Source organism: Dermacentor variabilis, chromosome 6 (assembly GCF_050947875.1).
Source record: "Dermacentor variabilis isolate Ectoservices chromosome 6, ASM5094787v1, whole genome shotgun sequence".
NCBI lineage: Eukaryota > Metazoa > Arthropoda > Arachnida > Ixodida > Ixodidae > Dermacentor > Dermacentor variabilis.
The window spans coordinates 102,128,170-102,155,669 of record NC_134573.1 but is presented as its reverse complement, the minus strand read 5'-3'; the positions used below and the strand labels follow the sequence as shown (position 1 = coordinate 102,155,669).

The window sequence follows — 27,500 nt, the reverse complement described above, 5'->3', positions numbered from 1 at the left end:
CGGCATGGTCATGCAACGAGAGGCTGATACTCCCAGGCTGAAGCCGTCACCGGTAGACCGGCAGACGGTACAAGTCCGTCTAGATCATTGGCAGCGAGGTACCAGCAGCCCGACGCTTCTCCAGATAGGGATCTCGGCGAGCAGGCCGTAGATAAGCCTCGTGTTCCCACCTGCTCTCAGAACTTTTGGCCGGGCTCTTTTTGAATCGCGTTTCATCTTTCATTGAATTATTCACCGCGTGTTCATTTTTTTCATGTTCTTTTAGGGTAGTGTTCGCAGCGTTTATTGCAACGTGTACTTTTCATTTGTGTCGGGTATTTTTTATTATTTCGTGAGTGTACATTTCCACGTAGTGGGCTTCGTGCCACGCGTCGCGTCAGAGTTTGTGTTGTGTGTAATCCGCACGCCTTGCGCGAAAATTTGCACCGTCTGCTTGTAGTTTGCTCATTCTTTTTCATCATGTCTCCGGCATTATTTTATTTTATTAAACTGTGCGTTTCTTCTTACGCCGCCTCCCATCCTATGCCTCTGGTCCACGGGCAGCCATGCTGGTTTCTCCGTACTATACGCATCGCCCTGAAAGTTCTTGAAGATTTTTTCCCTTTTTTCACGCATTAACAGTAGCGCCTGATCATGTGAAGCTAAGGCAGTCTTTCTGGAAGTTCACTTTCGGAGATAGAATAACATAGCGAGATTTCGCGTGACTAGCCCCGGACGCATCGGCAATAGCGGGCGATGACAATACCAAGCACGCTGTCTTAGCACAGGGCCAGGAGTGCTGCCGCCTGCAGGTGCTTCGGCGTTCTGTGCTATAGTCACGCGAAATTTAGCAGAAGCGATTATATCCATCTAAGTCAACGAACAAAATACCGCCCTTCGACGAGTAGTTTGACAAATCTTTGTTCGACTGCCGAAGCCGCCCGGTTGCCCGGTTGCCGCATGACGCTTTTCTCAGCGTTCGCGCACATTGGCGCGCCATGCGTTTCGGTAGCCCCGCACAGGCTTCAAGGTGGCGGTGCTACATGGCGCCCAGTGTTCCTAATGAAACGCGAGAGAGGAGTCACGCTGCAGTCGACGTCTCATACATAACTCATTCCGATGGTCGCAATGCGTTGGGTAGCTATATTGATTGAATGCTAACGCATTACCATCGACCGTCATCTTGAGATATCATTTTTCCTTCTGATTTTACCTTAGAAAAGAGGTGTAGCCATCTGCCAAAAAAAAAAAAATTGGAGGACGCTTAAGCTTCGCATTCAAGAGTGGAACGCGACAGCGTTCCCGTCGACCCGCCAAGGGGTATTGGGCTACGGCGCAGCGACTACGCGCCCCGCATCGGACGCGGTGAGCGTCGAGCAACGCAGCGTTCGGCGCGACAACGAAATGTGCGCCTGAGCAAGCGACGCACGCCTGAGCCTTAGAAACAGCTCGTTTCTAAGGCAACACCGCGTTCACTAGAGGCGCTTTTGTACCGCTTTGAAGCATCGAACTCGTGGCTCAGTGGTAACGTCTCCGTCTCACACTCCGGAGACCCTGGTTCGATTCCCACCCAGCCCATCTTGGAAGTTGCTTTTTATTTATGAAGTGCCTGCCGTGATTTATCGCTCACGGCCAACGCCACGGACGCCGACGCCGACACCGACACCGACGCCGACGACACCGGCTTTTCTGCGACACGAGCTCCTTAACGCTATCGCGTTAAAAAACGGAATGAATGGCAGCGGACACGCTCTGCAAATAAAGCCCGTTTGGAGCCAGCGCCCTTTCTTCTCTTTTGGCCCCTTGGTTGTTTCTACCGATTCCTTGCCGCTATATGTATCACGATCGTAATGCAGAACCTAATCTTCAACACTTGTAGTTAAGGAGATGTTGTGTCTGCGTTTTACCTGAGTCCTGTGCATGCAGAGTAAATTTTCCTTTCCTTCTCCCCGCCCCTACTTCACACTTCTGAGATAAAAACATTCACATGCCAGAAAAAGAAAACCTTAGCACCGATTCGGTAAAAGAAAACCCGGAACCTACTGTCGCGAAGGCAGCCTCGGTGACAAGCGTCGCTCATTATATGGTTACGTGGTAGACACGCTCCGTGCATTCAACGAAGGACAGATAAGCGGTAGCCGTTTCTCATTAACGTTGATGCCTTCTTTGACTCTAACGGAATGGCCGGTTCGACAAAAGACCCCTGCTCGTGGCAGCACTGAGCACGCAAACCGTGCAAGTATTATCTCAGAAGGTCGCACCGCGAGCCCCAAATGCTTTGAACTTTCAGCAAGTTGTCAAGATGCTAAACGAGTACTATGATCCGAAGCGACACGGAATAACGGAGAGCTTCAAGCTTTTAATCGCTGCCAGATGGAAGGGGAATTTGTCCCGAAGTTTCTGGTCGAAATACGCGTCATAACCGATAACTGCAATTTTGTCAACGCACTGGATCGGCTTTGGAGTACCCTGGATTTGGTGCTCAGGGATCACATTGTGCGCGGTGTTCGGACAACTGCTCTACAGAAGCAACTACTGCCAAAGGCCTACATCACGCTAGCTGAGGTCGAAGCGCTCGCAAGTTCAGCTGAAACATCCGAGAACGAAGATATGAAAATGTCTTCCGAGCCGAAGGCTCTATTGAAAAACAGGTGGCTCGAAAAATGCCCTCAGGGTAAAACAGGAAGCCTGAGGAACATGTGGAATGCGGAAGGCGTGGCAGCTCAAAACGCATGATGTCAGTCGCGCATAGGAAAATGCGTGTTGCTGTCGCTGTGGATCGCGGGGACACATTGCTAAGAAATGTTAAAGCCGCCGTAACTGCGGAAACTGAACTGCCAGAGCGATACACGCAAATTCACTGGCTATAACGGAAACCACCCCAATGAATGATAGCATGACGAAGTCAAGATTTGGAAATTGTTGTCAGAGCGGAAAAATTTTCTCGACCCACCAATTCGCCGCCCAATTATGTGGGGCGGTGTTCATATATATATATATATATATATATATATATATATATATATATATATATATATATATATATATATATATATATACGCAGGAAAGAGACGACGAACTTTTTGGGAGACTTCTTTTACTTAACGTTTTCGGCTGGTGGACCAGCCTTCGTCAGAGTACAGTGGTTGTCAGAGTACAGTCGTCAGAGTACACTGTACTCTGACGAAGGCTGGTCCACCAGCCGAAAACGTTAAGTAAAAGAAGTCTCCCAAAAAGTTCGTCGTCTCTTTCCTGCGTATGTTACGTCGGGTACTGCGTGCTGAACTTTGAAGAAAACCCCTATATATATATATATATATATATATATATATATATATATATATATATATATATATATATATATATATATATATATATATATATATATATATATATAGCGATAGAAGTCGACACCGGATCGTGTTACGTTTCGCCTACGACGCGCGGTAAAGCCGGCGCGGATGCAACGGACGGCGGGGCTTCGTTCAAAGCGGCAGACATTTTGGCCCGTTCGGCGCCGCCGCTACGCCTCCCTGCCAAGCGCGTCCAGGCATGTTCCAATGCCACGTGTCTTCATGTGCGTGTGTGAGTGTATGTGCATATTGGTGCCCACGCTTGTCGAAGCGCGGCAGCCGGGGAGAGGAGCTCCCCCCAACTGTGAAGCGAGGGGTCTGACCGGCGCCGACACGACGTATGAGCCACCTTCTCTTCCCATTGTGCCCCAGCGGCGCCGGTACGACGGCTGCGCCACCTTATCCCATTGTGCCCGAGCGGCACAGTCACGTGCTCGTCTATAGAGGGGTTCCTTCTTGCCCTCAACTGCGAGAGTATAAAAGCAGCTGCCCTCGGACGCCAAGAAGAGGCTCCGATTTCTTCTGTTGAGTAACGTGCACTCCCGTCTCTCTACTTCGGTCGACCTGACCGCCAACTCTTTGCGATGTTAGAATAAATAAGTTGTTTTGTTGTTACCAGTCGACTCATGCTTTGCCGGGACCTTCGGATGCTTCCAGTTGTACCCCAGGCCGCCAGGCCAAATCTACCATTGGGGCTTGCGACCCAGGTGCAACAACGGGCGTCAGCGCTGAGTTCCCAACAACTCGTGCCAGCGGTGCGATTCCAACAATCGCTAGTGTGTGTCATTTCTCGGGAACTGTACACGAAACATCGGAACCATTGGAGTGCCCCGAAGCCATCACACGTGTTTTCTTCCGACGAAGGGCGGTTACCGGTGTTGGGCGACCTGACATTACGTGTGGCTTTTAAAGACGTGCTCGTGGACTGTCCCCTCATAGTGCTCGACAGCCAAGGGCAAAGCCTATACCGAAGAGACCTGCTGACGTTGCAGGACAACGCTGGCGCTACGGTGCTGCATGTAACTCCCGCCTGCAGAGCCACAAAGACGAGCGAGAAAGACCCCTGCAAAGTTAAGGCCATTTTCACGGACTATGTTGTGCCAGGTGATCCCTCAGAGGGAAGGATGCTTCACCGGCAGACATGCAGCTGTCACGGGGCTCATAACGCCTGATCGTTCGGTCAAGGCAGCTCAATCAGCGTCACCTGAGTCTTACGGACAAGCAGTCATGCTCCAGTTCTTCAGATTTTCGAACGCTCAGAAATGGCAACTCAATTCAAGGTAAGAACGTCGCCCTGAAACTGCCGCAAAGGCCGGCCTCCCAATTCTGACATATTGACAGTCACGAAGAGAGCGAGAGAGAGACAAAAGTGGAGGAAACACACGAAGAGGCCACTAATTAATGGCATGGTCATTCTCAAGAACTCCCGGGGAAAGGACGTTCGCAGTTGGAACTTGGTTGCCTCGTATTGTGCAACGTTGCAAAAAGCGCCGGCAAAATGTCAGGACGTGGAGACAAGAGAGCCGACAAAACGGTAGGACGTTGCAGACAAGAGGTTCGGCAAAAATGTGGGAGTACTGCAAGAAGGCTGCAAGTTGAGGCCAGGACAGAATGTGAACGGTTCGGCATTTGTGATTGGCCAGGAAAATTTCCTCGAGTGAACAAGGGAAATAAGCGACATAAAAAGCCGATCTGGACTGCGGTGGAGGGAGGCTCGGACATGCAAAGACTCTAGCATGCAGTGTGCTCCGAGAGTTGGAGTCGATTTTGTAAAACTTGATCATGTACTTCTGTTTATAAATCTTTTTCTCATCTCTTAAACATCGCTCGGACCCTTTCTTTCTGCCAGCACCTCGCTCGACACTATCCGTGGAACCTTCATGGCCGCATAGACCCCCGACTTAAGAACAGTGGCTTCCCAGCTTATGGGATTGGTCGGCTTCGGTTACATTGGTGAGGTAAGCGCTACGTGTTTGCTTCTCTTTTCGCCAGACTCATTAGCTCACGCAGTTGGTAATGGTGTTTGGTGTTAGTGATTTCGTCTCGTAGTCCAAGAATATAGTGTCTTGCGGGCTGAATTACTTGTGGGGAAATACGCAGGGTGCACTGCAGACATCGTTTAGTTTCAAATCGAAGAACTCCTCTAAAGTCGTGGGCAGATGGGCGTTCCGGCGGGCCCTGCGAAAGGCAAAAGGTAACAGAGCTATTGCGGAATAAGGAGAGGAGCTGGGAGGGGACCGGTGAAGTCAGGAAAATTATTTTGTTAGGAAGGAGCACTGAGAAATTCTGAAATTTCCTGATGGTAGAGACAAGGACGCGGTGGCTAGTGCCTGATTGTTCTTCATGTCGCCATAATTCTCTAGCGCAAGTAAGCAGATGCTAGGAGAGTATGTCTGTGTTTTCTGCTAGGCACTGTTCTGAAAATTCACCTTCCTTAAATAGCGAATTTCACTTTTAGGGAAGGGTGTATTTTAAGGGCAAACAAATTCACTATGGAAACATTCAAGGCGCAGGACCTCTTTCTAATTTACGAGGATTCTGCAAAAATGAAAGCAGCAGATCTCAAGGTCACAAAAAAAGTGACGGTTGAGGAAGCTGACGAGGCTTGGTAAAACACTGTTGAAAGAAAGCAAAAACCAGAGGAGTGCGAGATGCGCGAGCGTGAAGAAGTAGAGAGGCGCGTGAGGCGCAAGCGAGAAGCAGAAATCCGCGAGCGTGAAGCGGCAGAAAGGTACAAGCGTTAAGCAGAAATGTACGAGAGGTGCGAGCAGGAGGAAGCGCAACAGCACGCTCTTAGGATGGAAGAGCTTGCGCGGAAATGTCACATACTTAGATGGCAGATAGCGGGACGCCAGCTCCACACTTTAAGGGCACGCGAGGATAGAGTTAATTTCCTCGCCGGTTTTGAACGAGTGCGTGTGAAAGAGGGTGTCAGCTAGGACTTGCGCACCGAGACATTAGCAGAGCTGATCCCGTTTAGCACAGGTAAGTGTTTCATGAACTGCTTGTCGGAGGAGGAAGGACGAGACTACGATGGGGATAAGAAGGCTTTGATCCGAAACTTCGGTCTAGCATTTCACGACGACTTCAAAGGCCAAAAAGAGAGAGCGTCTGAATTCACTGAAGATTACTGCACACGCCGAAGTTTTCGCAGCACGCCGCGACGATTACAGAGAAACGAGAAACCGTGATTTCGTTCTGGGAAGCCAAAGGGTAGCAAGTCTTTCCTTGTGAATTTTAAATCGGATACTTCAAATTCCCCCAGCACGCATGAGGAGAAAGAGGGTGATGCACATAAAATAGCACAAGAAACGAAGGCACCCGCTGACGGTATACGAGTGTTGGAGGCGTGAAATAGAGTTGTGTGTTACAACTGCGGAGAAAAAGGACACATGGCCAGGAGATGTTAGAAGCTGGTGGTATTTTCCACGATTCAGGACTCCGATAACAACCTGAAGCTGTTGAAGCCGTATACAGGACAGCTTTTAATCAAATGCCAAATGTGTACGGAGGCGGCAATTTCGGCCAGCCTGCAAGAGCAAGTCAGCTATTGCTGTTCGAGTAGGTCGCATTAAACGGTGACTGAACGAGGAAAATATTTCTCCAATATGAGAGCTTTCAGGTTAAAACACGGGAGGTAACCCACAGACTGATGAGCACGTCCCCTGTTGAGGAGGGATCAGAGGACTATGAAACGATTCCCGAGGCAGCTGCGCACAGTGCCAAGTCAACCATGTTAGTAGCCGGAAGCAAGGGGAAGCCAGTTGCTGAAGAGAGAGGCGATTTTTCCGCACAAGGCATGGAGGGTCCGTTAGGCCAAGTGTGTGCAGAGGAGGGTATTTCGGCCTGCCTGCCAGGAAAGGCACAAGAAACGGTAGGACTGTTAGGCTAAGTAGGTACCAAGGCGGCAAGTTCGGCCAGCCTGCGAGAGAAAGCACAAGAAACGGATTGCCCGCTACGCCAAGCGTCTACGGAGGTGGCAAGTTCGGCTAGCCTGCACAAGAAACGGAGGGCCTGTTAGGCGAAGTATGTACCGAAGCGGCAACTTCGGCCAGTCTGCCAGAGAAAGCACAAGAAACCGGAGGGTTCGTTAGGCTAAATATGCAAGGAAGCGGCAGTTTCGGCCAGCCTGCCACAAAAATAACAAGAAACGAAGGGCCCGTTGGGCCAAGTGTGTACAGAAACGGATAATTCGGCCAGCCTGCCAGAAAATGAAGGCATCTTACGGCAAGTGTGTATGGAGGAGACAACATCTCCCAGCCTGCCAAAAAAAGCAGAAAAAACGGAGGGCCCGTTAGGCCAAGTGTGACGAAAGTGGCAATTTCTGCCATCTTGCCAGAAAAAACAGAAGAAATGGAGAGCCCATTACGCCAAGTGTCAACGGAAGCGGCAATTTTGGCCAGCCTAAAGGAAAAAGCACTATAAGAGGAGAGCCTTTTAGGCAAATGTATACAGAGGTGGCAATTTCGGCTAGCTTGCCGTAAAAAGCACAAAAAAGGAAGGGCCTGTTAGACCTAGTACGTAGAAAGGTGGCAGTTTCAGCCAGCCTGTCAGAAAAAGCACAAGAAATAAAGGGCCCGCTAAGCGAAGAACGAACAGGGGGGGGGGCAAATTCGGCCAGCCTGCCGAAAAAAAAAACACAAGAAACGGTGGGACCGTTAGGTCATGTACGTACGCAGGCAGCAAATTTGGCCAGCCTTCCAGAAAAGGCACAAGAAACGGAGAGCCCCTTAGGCCAAGTGTGTAAAGAGGCGATAGTTCGGTAAGCCTGCCAGAAAAAGGAAGGCCTGTTACGCCAACTGTGTCTGGAGGAGACAACATCGCCTAGCCTGCCAAAAGAAACCCAAGAAACGGAGGGCCAGTTAGACCAAGTGTGTAAAGAGGCGATAGTTCGGTAAGTCTGCCAGAAAAAGGAAGGCCTGTTACGCTAAGTGTGTACGAAGGAGAAAATATCGGCTAGCCTGCCAGAAAAAGCACCAGAAAATGAGGCCCGTGAGGCCAAGTGTGACGGAAGAGGGAATTTCAGGCAGCTTGCCAGAAAAACCACAAAAAACGGAGGGCCCGTTAATCCAGGTGTGTATAGAAATGGCAGTTTCGGCCAGGCTACGAGAAAAAACACAGAAAACAGAGGGCCTGTTAGGCAAAGTATGTTAGGAAGCGGCAATTTCGGCCAGCCTGCCAGAGAAAAGAAGGGCTGCTATGCCAAGTGTGTACGGAGGAGAAAATATCGGCCAGCCGGCCAAAAAAAGCACAAGTGGGGGCCCATTTGGCTCACTGTGAAGGAAGTGGCAATTTCGGCCAGCTTGCCAGAAAAAGCAGCAGAAATGGAGAGCCCATTCATCATCATCATCATCAGCCTGTTTTATGTCAACTGCAGGACGAAGGTCTCTCCCTGCGATCTCCAATAGACCCTGTCCTGCGCCAACCGATTAAAACTTGCGCCCGCGTATTTCCTAATTTCATCGCTCCACCTAGTATTCTGCCGTCCTCGACTGCGTTTCCCTTCTCTTGGTATCCATTCTGTAACCATAATGGTCCAACGGTTATATAACCGGAGCATTACATGACCTGCCCAGTGCCCATTAGGGCAAGTGTAAACGGAAGCGGATATTTCGGCCAGCCTGCCGGAAAAAGCACAAGCAAATGGGTGCGCCTTAGGCCAAGTGTGCACAAAGGAGGTTATTTCGGCATCCCTACCAAAAAGCACAAAAAAAGGAGAGTCCTTTAGGCAAATGTGTACGGAGGTGGCAATTTCGGCTAGCTTGCCGTAAAAAGAACAAGAAATGAAGGGCTTGTTAGGCCAAGTACGTACGTAGGCGGTAGTTTCAGCAAGCGTGCCTGAAAAAGCACAAGAAACGCAAGGCACGTTAGGCCAAGTATGTATGGAGGTGGGAACTTCGGTCAGCCTGTGCGAAAAAGCACAAGGAATAGGGGGCCCATTTGTAGAAGCATGGACAGAGCCAGAAAGTTCAACCAGCCTGCCAAAAAAGCACAGGAAACGGAGGGCCCCTTAGCCCAAGTGTGACGGAAGTGGCAATATTGGCCAGCCTGCCAGAAAAAAACACAGGAAACGGAGGGCGCGTTATGCTAAGTGTGCACGGAGTCGGCAGTTTGGGCCAGCCTCTCAGAAAATTCACAAGAAACGGAAGGCCCGTTAGGCCAAGTGTGTACGGGGGTGGCTATTCCAGCTTGCCAGAAAAGGCAGGAGAAATGGGGGGCCGTTAGGCGAAGTATGTACCGCGGCGAGCAGTTCGGCCAGCCTGCCAGAAGAATCACAAGAAACGGAGGGCCCGTGAGGCAAAGTGTATACGGAGGCAGCAGGATCGGCTAGCCCGCCAGAAAAAGCACCAGAAATGGAGCACCCATCAGGCCAAGTGCGTATGACGGCGGCAAGTTCGGCCAGCTTGCCAGAAAAAGCACAAGAAACAGAGCGCCCATTAGGCCAAGTGTGTGCGGAGACAGAAATTTCGTCCAGCCTGCCAGAAAATGTGCAAGAAGCTAAGGACCCGTAGGCCAAGTTTGACGGAAGTGGCAATTTCGGCCAGCTTGCCAGAAAAAGTAGAAGAAATTGAGGGCCGATTACGCCAAGTATGTGCCCAGGCGGCAAGTTATGCCAGCCTGCCAGAGAAAGCACAAGGAACGGAGAGCCCATTAGGCCAAGTGTGTACAGAGATGGCAGTTTCGGCGAGACTGATAAAGAAAGCAGAAGAAACTGAGCCCGTTAGGCCAAGTATTTAGGGAGGCGGCAGTTTTGGTCAGCCTGCCCGAAAAATCGCAAGAAACCTAGGGACCGTAAGGCCAAGTGTGACGGAGGTGGCAAGTTCGACCAGACTGCCAGAAAAAGCACAAGAAACGGAGGGTAAACTAGGCCAAGTATGTGCAGAGTCACCAATTTTGGCCAGCTCGCCAGAAGAAGCACAAGAAACGGAAGGCCCGTTAAGCCAGTTGTGTACAGAGGTGGCAAGTTCGGTCGGCTTACCAAAAAAAAAAACACCAGAAACGGAGGGCCCATTAGACCAAGTGTGTACAGAGCTAGATTGTTTGGCCAGCCTGCCAGAAAAAGGAAGGAAAGGAAGGCCTGTTAAGCTAAGTGTGTATGCAGGTAGCAATTTCGGCCAGCCTGCCGGAAAAAACACAAGCAAATGAGGGCCCGTTAGGCCATGTGTGCACAAAGGTGGCAATTTCGGCCAGCCTGCAGGAAAAAACGCAAGCAAATGAGGGCCTGTTAGGCCGAGTATGCACAAAGGTTGCAATTTCGTTTAGCCTATCAGAAAAAGCACGAGAAAATGAGAGCCTTTTAGGCAAGTGTGTACGGAGGTGGAAAATTTGGCCAGCTTGCTATAAAAAGCACGAGAAATGGAGGGCCTATTAGGCCAAGTACGTATGGAGGCGACAGTTTCAGCCAGCCTGTCAGAAATAACACAAGAAAATAAGGGCCCGTTAGGTCAAGCATGTACGGAGCTGGTAATTTCAACCAGCCTCAGAAAATTTACAAGAAATGGAGGGCCCGTTAGGCCAAGTGGGTATGGAGGCGGCAATTTTGACCAGCGCTGCAAGCAACAGCACAAGAAATGGGGTCCGTTAGGCGAAGTATATACAGGGGCGGGCAGTTCGGGCAGCCTCCCAGAAAAAGCACAAAAACGGAGGGTCCCTTAGGCCAAGTGTGTACGGAGGTGGAAATTACAGCGAGCCTGCCAGCACAAGAAAAGGAAGGCCGGTTAAGCCATACCTGTACGGAGGCAGCTAGTTTGGCGAGCCTACCAGAAAGAGTACTGAAACGGAAGGGCCATTAGTCCGAGTGTGTATGAAGGCAGGAATGTCGGCCAGCGTGCCAGGAAAAGCACAAGAAACAGAGCACCCATAAAGCCAAGTGTGTTCGGAGGCGGAAATTTCGGCCAGCCTGCGAGAAAAAGCATAAGAAACGGAGGGCCTGTTATGCCAGGTGTACAGAAAGAGGCAATTTCGGCCAGTCTGCCCGAACAAGCACAAGTAACGGAGGGCCGATTGGGCGAAGTGTGTACAGTGGCGGCAATTGCTCTCAGCCTGCGAGGGCCCATCAGGCCAAGTGTGTACGGAGGCGGCTATTTCTGCCAGCCTGCCAGGAAACGTAGGAGAAATGGAGGGCCCGTTAGGTCAAGTATGTACGGAGGGGACAAGTTCGACTAGGCTGCCATAAAAAGCACAATAAACGGTGGGCCTGTTAGGCAAGTGTGTATGCAGGCGGCAAGTTCGGCCTGCCAGTCAGGAAAAGCAGAATAAATGGAGAGCCCATTAGGCCAAGTGTGTACGGAGGCGGCCATTCGGGACAGCGTGCCAGAAAGAGCCCAAAAAACGAAGGGCTCGTTGGGCCAAGTATGTACGAAACTGGCACGATTGGGCCATCGTGCGCGAAAAAGCACAGGAAACAGAGGGCCGGTTAGACCAATTGTGTACGGAGGCGGAAATTTCGGCCAGCCTGCATGAAAAAGCACAAGAAACGGAGGGCTCTTTAGGCTAAGTGTGTACGGAGGTGGGAAGTTCGGCCAGCCTGCCAGAAGAATCACAAGAAAATGAAGGCCCGTCGGGCGAAGTGTACACGATCGAAGACGGCAATTTCGGCCAGACTACCACAAAAAGCACAAGAAAAGGAGAACACGTGATGCCAAATGTGTACGGAGGCGGCAATTTTGGTTAACCTGCCAGAAAAATTATTATTATTGGAGGGCCCGTTAGGCCAAATGTGTACGGAGGTGTCGGTTTGGGCCAGCCTGCCAGAAAAAATCCCAATAGACCAAGTGACCAAGTGACCAATAGACCAAGCCCGTTAGACCAAGTGTGTACGAAGGCGACAAGTTGGGCCAGCCTGGCATAAAAAGCAGGAGAATTAGATTGCCTGTTATAGCCAAGTATTTACGGAGGGAGCGGTTTGGGCCAGCTTGCCAGAAGAAGCACAATAAGGGCCTGTTAGGCCACGTATGTATGGAGGCGGTAATTTCGGCCAGCCTGCAAGAAAAAGCACAAGAAATGGAGGGCCCGTATGGACAAGTGTGTAAATAGGTAGCAAATTCTGCCTACCTTCCAGAAAATGTACAAAATGCAAGGCCCGTTTTGCCTAGTGTGTACGGAGGAGACAATTTCGGCCAGCCTGCCAGAAAAAAAACTAGAAATGAAGGGCCCGTTAGGCTAAGTATGTACGGAGGCAGTACTTTCGGCGAACCGCCAGTAAAAGCACAAGAAAGGGAGAGCCTGTTAGGCCAAGTGTGTACGGAGGTGGGAATTTCGGCCAGTGTACCAGAAGAAGCACAACAAACGGAGGGACTGTTAGGCCAAGTATGTACGGAGGTGTCCATTTCTGCCAGCCTGCCAGAGAAAATCGTCTACATATTTTCGAATAGGTCCGCGCAAATTTGTGAACCGGGGAGGATAACGAATATTCAAGTGCGTGTGCGAATGAGGCCAAACAGAGAAGATGAGAAACAATATGAGCAAAGCGGACGCGGTCGAGGTGTCTAGAAGAAAACGCGCGAAGCGCCAAGACGACACAAGCAAATGCGCGAAGGTCAGGATCCAGCATGAGACTGAAAAAACAATGGAGGGTACATCCGAAGCTTAAGCGTATGCAGAAATCAGGAATTGGTGTGACGCACTTCACTAAAAAGAGAATTTTGGGAAGATTCAGGCATGGTAACGCTTGCCTAACCACATGGTGGGCATCTCATGGTAAGCAGAGGGACATGCTGAGGCGTCCTACGCAGGCTGCTACAAGAGGTGGTCGCTCGCGGGGGCGAGAAGAGGCAACTGGCCTAGCACATAATGGAACAGTGCGCGCTCGGGTCTGTGAACTTGGAGGCTGCTGTCGTAAAGTTGCAGCTGCGAGGTACGTCAGGCAAATTACCGGCTATTGCCTTCTTCGCGACCGCACCTTGCGAGAACCCTGGAATTCGCGACCCTCTCGAGCTCGTCCTAAAGGGTTCATTTGAGGCCTGAGAATAAAGAAATCAGGAAGGCGCTTTGCAAGTTGTTTTGTACTTTTGTATTCATTTTGTATTCTGCTTAGTTGCGCGTTGAGCGCTTGAGAAGCATAAGGAATACCACATTTTTTTAGGTTTTGGCATTTTCGGTTCAGATTAGTTCGTCAATTTCAAGTGCATAAGTTATGCTTTTGCGGTAGTCCATAATTAGTCATGTATTATTTGGCAGCGGTGCTTATTAGAGGCACATTTTGTAGACTGAGTTCATGAGCTTTTAGGTCTTCGACAAGATTAAATGTTTTTTGAACGCTTAAGTTTGAGAAACTTTTCTTAGACAGAGGACATCGTTGGTCTTTTTGTTCTCTTGGTATGGCAGTTTTTTATTAGTTAGTTTGATGTTTACTTTCATGGAAAAGTGACAGCTTAACGCTCGAGAAAGAAAACTGTCAGTGTTTTCATTTTCTTTAGTTAGACGGATATGTAGCCTGAAGATAAAAAGCCTGTTTAATTTTCATTGCGACTTGGTTTGGGTAGTTCACCCGACCTTTTTGAAGATTTTTTTATAATTTTCTAGTTTTGGTGATTTATTCTAATAGTGCTGCGTGGTATTATGTAAAGATATGTCACATAAATACGGCCACCTACTCGGATGGAGCGTACCTTTACAGTACCACAATCAAGAAGTGCGCTAGAAGAAAGGAGGAATAAGTCAGACTTTCTGGGTCAATTTAAGAACGTCTTAAGGCTTGTAGATGGTTTTCCTATTTGTTTATTTGGCATTCTGGCTTTATGTAGTGACTATTAAGCTCTCTTACACTAAGGGTTACGGACTGTGAATTACTGAAGGCCAGTTCTTCCTTCGCTTTCCTAATCTGTGGAAGCTCTTATTCATGATCACTTAGCTTCATTACATAAACTCCGTTTGTGTCTATTTGCGAGGACACATAATTGGAAGTTTCTTGGTGCATGTCCAGATCAACGTGAACCTTGTTTTTCAAAGTTTTTCTTTAGATATGGGGTTGTCGGATCATTTTAATTTGTTTAGTCTGACAATCAGAGTAGTGGCTTGGATATGGCGCTTGCGGCATTGTCTGTGGCTGTCAAAGTTCGCGCCTTGGAGCTAGTCATCTAGCATTCATGCAGTCCAGTCAGAGCACACCTATCAAGAAGCCTTTGGGCAGACTATCTTCATTCTTGGAAGCTGCGGCTCTGTGGCTTCGAGCAATGCAGGTATCAAGCCGGCCAAGCTGCATCCAACAACTCCTCCTCGCGATGCACCATCTGGCGGCGGGGATGCTTTTGTGCCTGGTGATCCCTCGGAGCAAAGGAAGCTTCACCAGCAGACATGCAGCTGTCACGGGTGCTGGTCACGCCTCATCGTTCACTCAAGTCAACTCATTCAGCGTCAAATTGGTCTTACGGACAAGCCGTCATGTTCCAGATCTTCGGCTTTTCATACGCCCAGAAATGACAGCTCACTTCAAGAGAACAACGTCGTCCTCCGACTGCCGCGAAGGCCGGTCTTCAGATCCTGACAGATGGACCGTCATGTAGAAGCCACTATTTGATGATAAAGTCACTGTCAAGAACTTCCGCGAAAAGGACGTAAACGGCGGGTTCACGGTTTGCCACCTGGTTGCCTCGTATTGTGCAACATCGAAGATAAGAGAACCGACGAAATGGTTGGACTTGGGAGGCAAGAGGTTCGGCGAAAATGTGGAAGTACTGCGAAAAGCTGGGACGTTGGGACCGGGATAGAATGTGAACTGTCCGACGTCTGTGATTGGCCAGTGAATTCTCTCGACGAGTGGAAGAGGGAAATAAACGGCATAAGAAGCAGTGGAGAGAGGCTAGGACATGCAACGACACTAGCAAGTAGTGTACTTCTGTAGTTGGAGCCGATTTTGTAAAACTTCATCAGGTACTTTTGTTTTAGAAGGTTCTTTTCATCTCTTGAACATCGCTCGGACCCTTTCTTTCTCCCAGCACCTGGAAAGGCACCATCCATGGAACCTTCGTGGCCGTATGAACCCCAGAAAACACAACTACCCTGACATCTTCACCTCGGAGGTCAGCTTAACGAATGGTTCTCCAAAATTCCTGCACTTCAAAGATGGAGCAATGCCGAATTGTTGTTAGGCGAGATCCCTTCCTTATGCTTTATGCGACAAGGTAGCTTTAGAGCTGGACCGGCTCGTTTCCCTTGGCGTCTTATCACCAGTCGGCTATTCGGATTGGACAACGCTTTGCGCAGTCAGAAAGTGTCCTATTGCCGTAATCGAGGATATGTTCGCAGTTTTAAGGGGAGGTGAATGTTTCAGCACCATTGACTTGCGAAACGCTTATAGTCAGGTGCGTATAGACTAAACCGCGCGCAAGCCTTGCGTAATCAATACGCACAACGACTTATTTGCTACAATCGGCTTCCGTTCTGAATACAATCTGCCCCGTCAATTTTCCAGCGAAATATTGACACGATTATTAGTGGTTTAACCAGCGTTCAAGCTTAGCTTGATAATCTAATCGTGTCCAAGAAGAAACGCGGTAACGGAGAGCGATAGAAAGTCTTCTTAGAGCGTTTTCGGGAGCACGGCGTTCAGTTGCTATAAGGCACCTGCAAATTTCGGCAATCGGCAGTCATTTACCTCGGACACCGCATTGATGACAAGGGCCTCCATCTAACGGAAAAAAAAACGTGGAAGCTATTATGCGCCCACCTTATCCACAAAATGTTACAGAACTGCGCACATTTATCGGAATGTTGACTTTGCGAAATTTTTGCCAGACATGTCAACGTCTCTAGCACCACTGTATCATCTATTGGAAAAGAACGCGCGGTGGCAGTGGAAAGCACCGCAAGAGGCTGCGTTCGATGAAGCAAAGTCCAAAAAATGCTCGAATTCTTGTGCATTTGGTCCCTACATATCAACTCAAGCTAGAAAGCGATGCGTCGTCACTCGGGGTGGGGGCAGCTCTGTTTTACACGGTGAACAACGTACAGAGGTCGGCACTCATGTCTAGAATAACGGAGCGTCGCGCTAGGGAGTGCGACATCTACAGCTTGAAATAGGCCACATCGGAGCATGCAGGGCGCCAACGACGCTCCTCGCTTGCATTTTCTCTCCTTGTTTATCGCGGTGGCTGCAACAACTACTGTGGCCGTTAGAAGCGCTGTAAACGTTGTAGCACCGAAAAGAAAAAAGAAACATGTGGAATCGCCCGACTCGGCACCCTTGTACTGCAGGCTCATTCTCCGTTCACGGTATCATCATATCGCCATTGCGTCACACGACTATCTTGCGCACTGCGCCATGGATTTTGCAGTTAATTGCGAATAATTGTAGGCTTTGGTCACACATACAGAAAAATGCCGCCGAGATATCCTGAACTTAGGAGATTTATTGAAATCAACACATATAGGTGCCTCAAAAGCACTGTCAAATGTAAGCAAAATATACATGAGTGGTAAGCGGAAGCATTTCCTTGTGCGTTTCGTGAGTGAAAATTGTCAATGCTGACAGTACTGCAAAATTCCAGGAAGCGGTGACTTAGCCACTGCAGAACCCTCGTCGTAGCGTTGGTCATTGGTGCCACAGAAGATTGCAGTGAGGCAAACTAATATGGCATTGCAGCTCCGCCAGACAGCTGTACGCTCTGAATTCTCGCAGGGGGACCCTCGTAAAGGCGGTCTACAAGGGTGGGTTCATTTCGCAGACGTACCCACTCCTTTTAAACAGTGCCCCACAGATCGCCTGAATTGCATCTTGTCAGGCCAGGCTGTTTGGCAAGACTTTTTTCATTAAACCTCATATGATTTCAATAACATTGAGGTCTGGGCTTCTGGCAGGGCAGTCTAAGGTCATTACGCCGAGGCTAGCTGTCAAGAAGCTCTCAAACTTTAATGGTTGTATGGACAGATACCCCTTCCTGCTGAAAGTGGTAGAGTCGGTTTGGACTCTACCACTTTCTGTCCAGTACGTAAGGTAAAAGGACCCTTTGTATAATGTTCGTGTAGGCTGCCGCCGTCATCCGTCCTTGAAGCCTGTGGAGCGGTCCTAGGCCTTGATAACTTGCTGCTCCCCACACGGTGACTGACGTGCGTCCACTGGAGCGAACATTTCATACGTATTTTTCGTCATTCCTTCGTGATGAACCGTACTTGTCAAATAAATAAAAAGATTGCCTTGAGCACTGATAAGCCGCGCCATTTGAAGAAGCTCGAATGACAAGCATTACATTAACGTTGCTACAATACTCTTGTACAGAGGCATACACATCGGAATTACCATCCTCAAGCCTAAGTACAACATAAACACATATATTGTCATTATTGTGACATTTTATTCAGTTGCCCTAATTAGTGCTAAACCTAAGTCTCGCTGTTAGCATGGATGTAATCGTTGTCTTTCATAAAAGAACTCACTAATTCTTTCTCTCTCTTTCGGTCTAGAACATTAGGCGGACAATTGTTGCGCGCTAATAGAATATTTGCAGCATAACACGCGCTAGAGAACCAATATTACGGGCTGCTCTCTGGACGCTACATACGTTGCGTGTGGTTCCAGCCTGTACAGATGGTAGCTTCATAGCTGAGCACAGCGGCCCGCCACTTGTCTGGTGTGCAGTTTTGGACAACGGAAGCGAAGTCCATGCGCTGATCCCTGTGCGTTTCTTCGAGCTGGGTCCTATTCGCAGCAATTTTGCTTTTTATCGTGGCTGAATGAAGCGTGCGACGTACGGTTTGCGCGGAAGCCTCCAATCCTAGAATATCCCGAATTTCCCAGGCGCTGAGAAAGGGGTCTTCAACAGACGCTGCTACGATAAGTCGGTCCTCTTCATCGGTTGCAGCCCTTTCTGGTCGACGACGGGCAACATCAGCAAGCCGAGGTTCCTTGTAAAAATCTTGGAGCGCTCCGTTAACAGTTGCCAATGGACGTCTCGTAACCGCCGATATAGCTCTTTGAGTCATCGTGCGTCCCATCATCATGATGGCTTTTCTTTCTTTGAGTGTCAAGCGCGCTGCCATTGTTATTGACGTCTCATAAAGAATATATAGGCATTGCTACAGAAGCTGGATCACTCGCTCATCTTCCGAAAGCTAAATTCAGGAGCGGCTAAGCACCCGCTTCCGAGTAGGCTGCCGCGAAAAACCGCTGAAAACTTCATTCAGCTGACAAACAGGTGCAAATCTGCTGCCGGAAAAAATGAAATCGCGAATAGAGAAAAGCTTGCAGCATAGATTGAATCGGGCGCCGAGAAGAACGATTCGCTGCGTTTTCTTCTTTTTTTTTTGCGCTACACCTTTGACAGCGCTTTTGACGGCCAAAGCAGTTGTTGCAGCCCCAGCGATAAACAAGGATAAAAAAATGCAATGCCGCCGCATCATTGGCGCCGCGCATGCTCAGATTTGGCTTATTTCAAACTGCAGATGGCGCTCGTGCAGTCCCCAGCGCGACGTTCCGCGGTTCTGGTCATGAGTGCTGACCTCTGTACATAGACCTATTGGTCTTCGCTCAAGGATACTGACCCAAGAAGAGCGGAACTACTCCCAGTTAAAACGTGAAACGTCGGCACTGATTTTCAGAGTTGCAAAATTCTGGGACTATATTCTAGGTCGTGAATTTACGTTGTTCACGGATCGTCAACCACTCGTGCGCCTGCTGAAACCTGACTGGCAGACACCGATCATGGCAGGTGCGCGAATTCAGCGCTGGGCATTGTAATTCGGATGCTACAAATACAAGCTTCAGTACGTTCCTGGGAAACAACTGCTAAACTCAGATGCTCTCACCAGACTACCACAGCAGGCCTCCGGAGACGGAGGTGAAGGTGAGCCCCCGGCATGTGTCCTCGTACTCGAAAGCTTAGATGAAGGTAAGGTCTCAACGCGTGAACTAAAGAACCTAACGGCCATCTACTAGACATTGCATAATGTGCAACATTACATGTTGCGCTGTTGGCCACCAAGCAAGAAAAACACACAGCCCGATTTAGCACCTTATTATAAGCGTATAGCCTAGAATTGTCCGTGGCCCACGACCTCGAATGCTGGGAAAATCGCGTCGTCATATAGGCAGGGCGTCACGATAGTTGTAGACAGCTGGGTCGGCGGTTCTCTTCGGATGACGGCGCAAATACATGCTGCTGGCCGATGGCTGCCGAGGAGATACAGATCGCCCTGCTGCTTCCCCGTCGCCGGACACAATGAAGTTGGCCATGTTAACCGAATGCGCGCTTCAGAACAGCACGATACCACTGCGCAAGCGCTCCGTCACGTGGCTTTCTTCATATTTTGCGGGCTTGCTTTGCAAACCGGAAAAAAAAAGGCTACGTGAGACGTATCGTATACAGGAAACAATTCGATCGGTGGTTTCTGAAGGTGCTCTACAAGTCTGCGTTTCCTACTTGTGGTCCTCAGCCAATAATTAAAATGTTGGGTAATTAATCTTAATGAGCGAGTCATGTGGATAACAACAAACTTCCTCATTTACTATAGGCCAGTGCACATAATATGCGTTCGGTTCAAATTCGCTTCCGACGCGCATATCATTTTGAAATTCTTGCCTCAAGTTACGTGGGATACTCTGTATATGACAATGACTTATAACCACGTATTACTACTGAGATTTATGATTATGACTATAGAACATCTACAGTCGCAGTCGGCACAGAAAGAAAGTAGGCCACTACAGTCGGCGCAACAAGTATCGCTGCCATGTTTCCGCAATAAATCGATGCCTATGTAAGCAGTATGAAATATTTCATTCAGTTTTACTTAGGAAAGCGTATAGAACACCTACAGTTGCCGCAACAGTAAGCGCAAATAGAAAGAAGATAGTACACTTACCACAACAAGTAACTATATCACGCAGGAATATGGCAGACCACTACAGTTGCCGCCACAATTATACCATGCAGTGGGTGCAGAAAGAAAGCAGGCCACTGCAGTTGCCACGACAAGTATACCATACAGTCGGTGCAGGAAGCTGATTACTATAAGTGCCTCAACAATAAATATATTGTGCTGAGCACGAGGTCGCGGGATCGAATCCCGGCCACGGCGGCCTCATTTCGATGTGGGCGAAATGTGAAAACACCCGTGTACTTAGATTTACGTGCACGTTAAACATCCCTTGGTGTTCGAAATTTCCGGAGTCATCCACTACGGCGTGCCTCATAATCAGAAAGTGCTTTTGGCACGTTAAACCACACAGTTTAAATTTTTTAAATAAATATATTGTACATTTAGTATAGAATGAAGAAGACTCTTACAATTCACACCAGTACACCATACAGTCGGCCATACCATACAGTCCATGCAAAAAGAAAGCAGGCCACTTCAGTTGTTGGTACAAGTATGCTATAGAGTTGGCTATACCATAAATTCGGTGCAGAAATAAAGCAGGTCACTACAATTGCCGCAATAAGTAATTAATTTATTAAACCTAATTCAGACAGCATTATGCACACCAAATCAAGAATGATTAAGAGTACTTAGGATTAAGTCGAATTTCAGTAAGTTGCCATTAAACCCATTAAGGCTAATGTGGATTATTTATTAGTAATTAGAACGACTTAAGCTCAGTTAATATTAATTATGATTAGCTAACTTAAGCTCAATCAATATTAATAAGGGTAATAAAATTATTCATAATATATTGCTCAACCCTACTTCAGATTACTCACGATTACATTAATTTCTCTCGATAAGATGAGTTCCGACTAGTTAGGCTCACAATCTGGGTAATTGCAATGGTTTGCTGCAATACTTGCCGCACATTGCGTCATCCTTGACACGCCGCGGTGTGCTTTACTCGTCCATGCGATCAATCGTACGTTGCGTGAGTGGAAATAATGCTTAAGCATTATCTGACAAGACCCACTAGGGCGTTTCTGCGGTAATGTCTTTGTATTCGCGTTACTACTTTTTTTTACCCCGATTTTTACTTTCAATGTCATTTTATTCAATGTCATGTCATGTCAAATGACAATGTCATTTTGTCAGCGCCTGCGTAATAATGATCGAAGTAGAATTATTTTCAATAAACCTCAGTTGAATGTGAGAGTCTTTCCTGTCTACTTCTCTATACTTCCGCACCACATTACAGCGCTCCCCTACATCCAAATGTATTTCCTGCTAGCCCATTCATTTGCTATTATTATTGCAGAAATGGCACTTTTCCTCTGACGCTGCCCTCTCACCTGCACACAATGAAAACTTCGTTCAAGGCAGGAGCCGTTTTCTGAGTAGGTTATTTACAGACATCCACTAGACGTCTCATAAAACTTCTAAACAAGTGGGCACCTGTCTTGTGTCCTTCCTTCCTCCTCCTTGCTAATGTGGTGCTCGTTTGTTTATTTCGAACACGTACCAGATCACGTAACAGCGCACAATTCAGTCAGGTTTCGTGAGACATTTGCGTCTACTTATGAAAAAGGTGGCAAATTGCAACGTGGACAAGGCAATTTCCAATATTCTGTTACTTTTTTGGATATGTTTGCTCTCACGACCACTTTCATAACCTACATCAGAGCAATTAGATTCAATTCTTGTGTTTTATGTGCATAAACCACGATACGATTATGAGAGAAGCCGTAGCGGAAAAGTCCGTAATAATTTGGACCACCTGCGCTTCGTTAACGTGCACCTAAATGTAAGTACACGAGTGTTGCTTTCTTTTTTTTTTTTGCGTTTCGCCCCCAATGAAATGCGGCCACCGCGGCCGGAATCGAACCCAGGACCTCGCGAGCTCAGCAGCACAACGCCTTATCCACTAAGCTACCGCAGCATGTGCTAAAGTGGAGCAGAGGGCCGGGATAGTTTAGTTCGGTATATTTTATGCCCTAGAACTGCTATAGGATCGTGCGAAGCTACGAAATGCTGTCCCACCATCGACAAGTCGTACGAATTTTCACGAGAGAGCGTCTTCGCAAAAGGAGACGCAGTCTTGTTTATTACACTGAACTCCTCAGAGCTCGCGGAACCATATGCATTCCTTGGCGCTTCTTGCCCATCGGCGCTGACCATTATTAGCCATGTAAGGCGCAGCAGTGATCAGGTTCGCGGTGCAGTTTCTTGTCTGATCACGACAGTTTTTTTTTAATCACGGTTATTTGCGCCAATTAGCCACGCTCATAGCGGTAACAAAATCACTCACCCCATCCACTATAGTGTCTTCTTCGCGTTCTGCACAAGAGAGGTACTGAAAAAGAGCAAGCAGGAAACGTGTCAGTCCTTACCGTGAATGCTGTTTAACGAACAATATTCTGTTACAGTTCATCAGACAGTAATGTGTTTCGAATGATTAACTGTAGCCGTTTCGAAGCGTGTGATAACATGCGTCGCATTAAGAGTCTTCTTTCTTTTTCTAGAAGGCATCACGTGGTCTGTTTGCAACTGTGGCATTCCGACCGATAAAAACATTTGATCCCTTAAGCATGATAGTAGGAAGCTCAAGAAAGAGCCAGCACATTTAAATTTTTTACCAGTATTTGCCTATATGCTTGTTGTGCTTTATGGGACTTACTGCAGCAATATTTTTTTTTGCTTTACTTTTAAAAATCATGAAGGACGATAATGTCTGGTTTCCCTCAATTATGCTGAAATATCAGATTGGTCTCGTGGAGTAGAGACAAGAATTAATCAGCGGAGATAAAGGAAGTGCGTGTCGCTCAAGATACAAAGAAAAGAGAGAGAAATTGCAAGATTTAAACAGATCAAAAGCAGAACCTTTAAACGATGATAACAACAAAAACAGGCACATATGCCAGGAACTTTGTATCACATAGGCTGTAGGAAAAGTACGGACTCGGAAAAGATGTGTGAGTAAAGCGCCGCTGTAACCATCAGGAGAACGTTTATACTTTTTCTAATTGAGAAAATTACATCAGCATTGTTTGGTTTTAGAAGGAAGCTTTCGCACGTGTACAAATCCAATTTACCTGTTCATCTACAAGTAGAACTTAAAAATGCCGAACCCGCTGTACAACTACTGCACCGAGTTGAACAAATTTTATTGAATTTGAGAGAAACAGCTAAGTTTTAGCAGCTCTTGCAAGCAGAGTTTTGATTTAGGACCTCACATTTTTCACAAAGATTGCAGAAATGAACAAGCTTCAAAAAGAAAAAAAGTAAGGAAGCACGATGTTTGTAGTACCGCAAGGAGTATCGAAGTATTTAAGCATGAAGAAGCACAAAATATCGCAGTTATGTAAATTACATCCATTAGAGCATCTCAAGCTTACATATGCAATATACGAATTAACAGCTAACGTGAAAGTTTTACAATGTTTACAAGGATTTTTCAAATATTATCTCACTAATTAGTGGTATACTTCAGAGCAGTGCGCATCACATCGATTTCGCCCTCTTTAGTTTTATTAATAGGTGGAGTAGTTTACATAATTTGATATGTTAGTTTGCTGCTACGTTATAGAGTTACAAACATTACGTTTTGTTTTTAAAAGAAATTTGCCTTTTAATATTATTTCAAGTATACTGGAGCCTTAAATTGAATATTCAAATTAATGCACTTACTATAATGTAACTTTCCCTTTTATAATGAAACAAAGCTCACCAAAATCGGTACCGTGGTTCCAGAGGAAAACGATTTCTCTAGTGTTAGATAGGCGCTTCTGAGCTAAAGCTTCCTCTTAAGCAGTAATGACATTTATTTTGAAAGAAAGTACTCGTTGATGGTATATCACGTGATTGCAAGTTTTAAACTCACAATTTCCAGGGCAGTTGCGTTGAGATGCAAGGCGTACAGAAACTGCAGGTCACCTCTCAGGTTTGCGGGCAGCTTCTTCTGGGCTTCCTGCGCGCACTCACGAATCATCGTCTGCCTGGCACGCACCCACTGGAAAATTCATCCAAAAGAAGTCACGGGCTCTTCCGGCGAGGAGATTGGATATTTAGGAAAAGTGTGCTTCAGCTTCACCAAAAGTCTCTCTTTGATACAGCGCTAGAATGTTGAGTGGCAAGCCGCGTGGGCCGACGCCGAACGGATGACGGGCATGCAGCGTGTCGCGCCCATGTTCAGATCCATCCTTGCCATTTGTATTCCCTCGTGTCACCAGATGCCGTTTTGTTGTTAGATGTAATGTAACGGGGATTCAGACCCTATGTACCGCCGGTCATAAGCGGCACACAGGTGGAGGAATTGCCGGCAGCATTTGCGAGGTTAGGTCCAGCTGCAGCAAGCAACACCTCTCCTCTTCACGTGCTTTTTATTGCTGTCATTGGCTTCAACAGTTTCTGCCTGTATGAGCGTTTGTCAAAGAGAAGACAGATAGGTAGTAAAAAGATAGTAGTAAGAAAGATAGGTAAGTAAACCGGATGCGATTCCAGTTTAGCACCCTATATACCGGGGAACACATTAAGGGGATAAAGAATGAAATGAGAAAATATGGGGAAGGCACTAGCAGTATGGACACCCATCTCACCTACAGTCAGTCACTGTAGCCGCGCAATTTACGACATCGTAGTAACTCCTAGTTTCCTCTGCCAACCTGCGATCTATGATGCCATGCATGGTTCAAGTACGTTAACGAGTTAACGCAGGCCGAAGAACATCGCACTGAGCATCGCAACGAGGAGAAACGCAGATGTTCGATTGTCTGTTCACAGCTGTGGGATTAGCACCACTCAAATGAGAGTTTGCAGAACAGAATAATATGCGGATAATGAACACCTTTTTCCGCAAGCGGGTTAGTCGAAAGTGGACGTGGAGGAGCCCGAATGGTGAGACTAGAAATGAAATCGACTTCATACTCTGCGCGAACCCTGGCATCATACAAGATGTAGACGTACTAGGCAAGGTACGCTGCAGTGACCATAGGATGGTAAGAACTCGAATTAGCCTAGACTTGAGGAGGGAACGGAAGAAACTGGTACACAAGAAGCCAATCAATGAGTTAGCGGTAAGAGGGAAACTAGAGGAATTCCGGATCAAGCTACAGAACAGGTATTCGGCTTTAACTCAGGAAGAGGACCTTAGTGTTGAAGCAATGAACGACTATCTCATGGGAACCATTAAGGAGTGCGCAATAGAAGTCGGTGGTAACTCCGTTAGACAGGAAACCAGTAAGCTATCGCAGGAGACGAAAGATCTGATCAAGAAACGCCAATGTATGAAAGCCTCTAACCCTACAGCTAGAATAGAACTGGCAGAACTTTCTAAGTTAATCAACAAGCGTAAGACAGCGGACATCAGGAACTATAATATGGATAGAATTGAACAGGCTCTCAGGAACGGAGGAAGCCTAAAAACAGTGAAGAAGAAACTAGGAATAGGCAAGAATCAGATGTGTGCGTTAAGAGACAAAGCCGGCAATATCGTTACTAATATGGATGAGATAGTTCAAGTGGCTGAGGAGTTCTATAGAGATTTATACAGTACCAGTGGCACCCACGACGATAGTGGAAGAGAGAATAGCCTAGAGGAATTCGAAATCCCACAGGTAACGCCAGAAGAAGTAAAGAAAGCCTTAGGAGCTATGCAAAGGGGGAAGGCAGCTGGGGAGGATCAGGTAACAGCAGATTTGTTGAAGGATGGTGGTCAGATTGTTCTAGAGAAACTGGCCACCCTGTATACGCAATGCCTCATAACCTCGAGCGTACCGGAATCTTGGAAGAACGCTAACATAATCCTAATCCATAAGAAAGGGGACGCCAAAGACTTGAAAAATTATAGACCGATCAGCTTACTGTCCGTTGCCTACAAAGTATTTACTAAGGTAATCGCAAATAGAATCAGGAACACCTTAGACTTCTGCCAACCAAAGGACCAGGCAGGATTCCGTAAAGGCTACTCAACAATAGACCATATTCACACTATCAATCAAGTGATAGAGAAATGTGCAGAATATAACCAACCGTTATATATAGCTTTCATTGATTACGAGAAAGCGTTTGATTCAGTCGAAACCTCAGCAGTCATGGAGGCATTACGGAATCAGGGTGTAGATGAGCCATATATAAAGATACTGGAAGATATCTATAGCGGCTCCACAGCCACCGTAGTCCTCCACAAAGAAAGCAACAAAATCCCTATAAAGAAAGGCGTCAGACAGGGAGATACGATATCTCCAATGCTATTCACAGCATGTTTACAGGAGGTATTCAGAGGCCTGGAGTGGGAAGAATTGGGGATAAAAGTTGATGGAGAATACCTTAGCAACTTGCGATTCGCTGATGATATTGCCTTGCTTAGTAACTCAGGAGACCAATTGCAATGCATGCTCACTGACCTGGAGAGGCAAAGCAGAAGGGTGGGTCTGAAAATTAATCTGCAGAAAACTAAAGTAATGTTTAACAGGCTCGGAAGAGAACAGCAGTTTACGATAGGTAGCGAAGCACTGGAAGGGGTAAGGGACTACATCTACTTAGGGCAGGTAGTGACCACGGATCCGGATCATGAGACTGAAATAACCAGAAGAATAAGAATGGGCTGGGGTGCGTTTGGCAGGCATTCTCAAATCATGAACAGCAGGATGCCACTATCCCTCAAAAGGAAAGTGTATAACAGCTGTGTGTTACCAGTACTCACATATGGGGCAGAAACCTGGAGACTTACGAAAAGGGTTCTGCTGAAATTGAGGACGACGCAACGAGCTATGGAAAGAAGAATGATGGGTGTGACATTAAGGGATAAGAAAAGAGCAGATTGGGTGAGGCAACAAACGCGGGTAAACGACATCTTAGTTGAAATCAAGAAAAAGAAATGGGCATGGGCCGGACATGTAATGAGGAGGGAAGATAACCGATGGTCACTAAGGGTTACGGACTGGATTCCAAGGGAAGGGATGCGTAGCAGGGGGCGGCAGAAAGTTAGGTGGGCGGATGACATTAAGACGTTTGCAGGGACAACATGGCCACAATTAGTACATGACCGGGGTAGTTGGAGAAGTATGGGAGAGGCCTTTGCCCTGCAGTGGGCGTAACTAGGCTGATGATGATGATGATGATGAAATGGGCTTATTGATCTGTAGAGCGTACAAGGTTACGCAGAGGGTGATTTCAGAAGTGCGCTTCGCTCGTGCAAACTGGCATGCTTACGGTTCTGAATATCCCGCGAGGTTTGTTGTGAGCCGGTACATGATTTATTCGACGAGAAAGACCGCGTGTGTAGACGTCCCTTCGTTTGAAAAGAGCAGGTGCGCGAGAAAGCGGGTGGATGCGGGCCAACGGCAGGTCAGCACGCGATCTCGGACACTC

The 27,500-nt window shown here is 47.5% G+C and overlaps 1 protein-coding gene across 1 annotated transcript in view; it reads right to left on the bottom strand.

Moving 5' to 3' along the window:
* LOC142584299 (uncharacterized) overlaps positions 1 to 27,500 on the bottom strand; it is a 90,042-nt gene that overhangs the window by 13,808 nt on the left and 48,734 nt on the right. Inside the window, exons 9-10 of the mRNA XM_075694443.1 lie at positions 24,013 to 24,141; positions 22,441 to 22,485 (exon numbers count right to left, since the gene is read on the bottom strand). Coding sequence (XP_075550558.1) covers positions 22,441 to 22,485; positions 24,013 to 24,141 — 174 coding nt within the window. The remainder of the gene's footprint in view (positions 1 to 22,440; positions 22,486 to 24,012; positions 24,142 to 27,500) is intronic.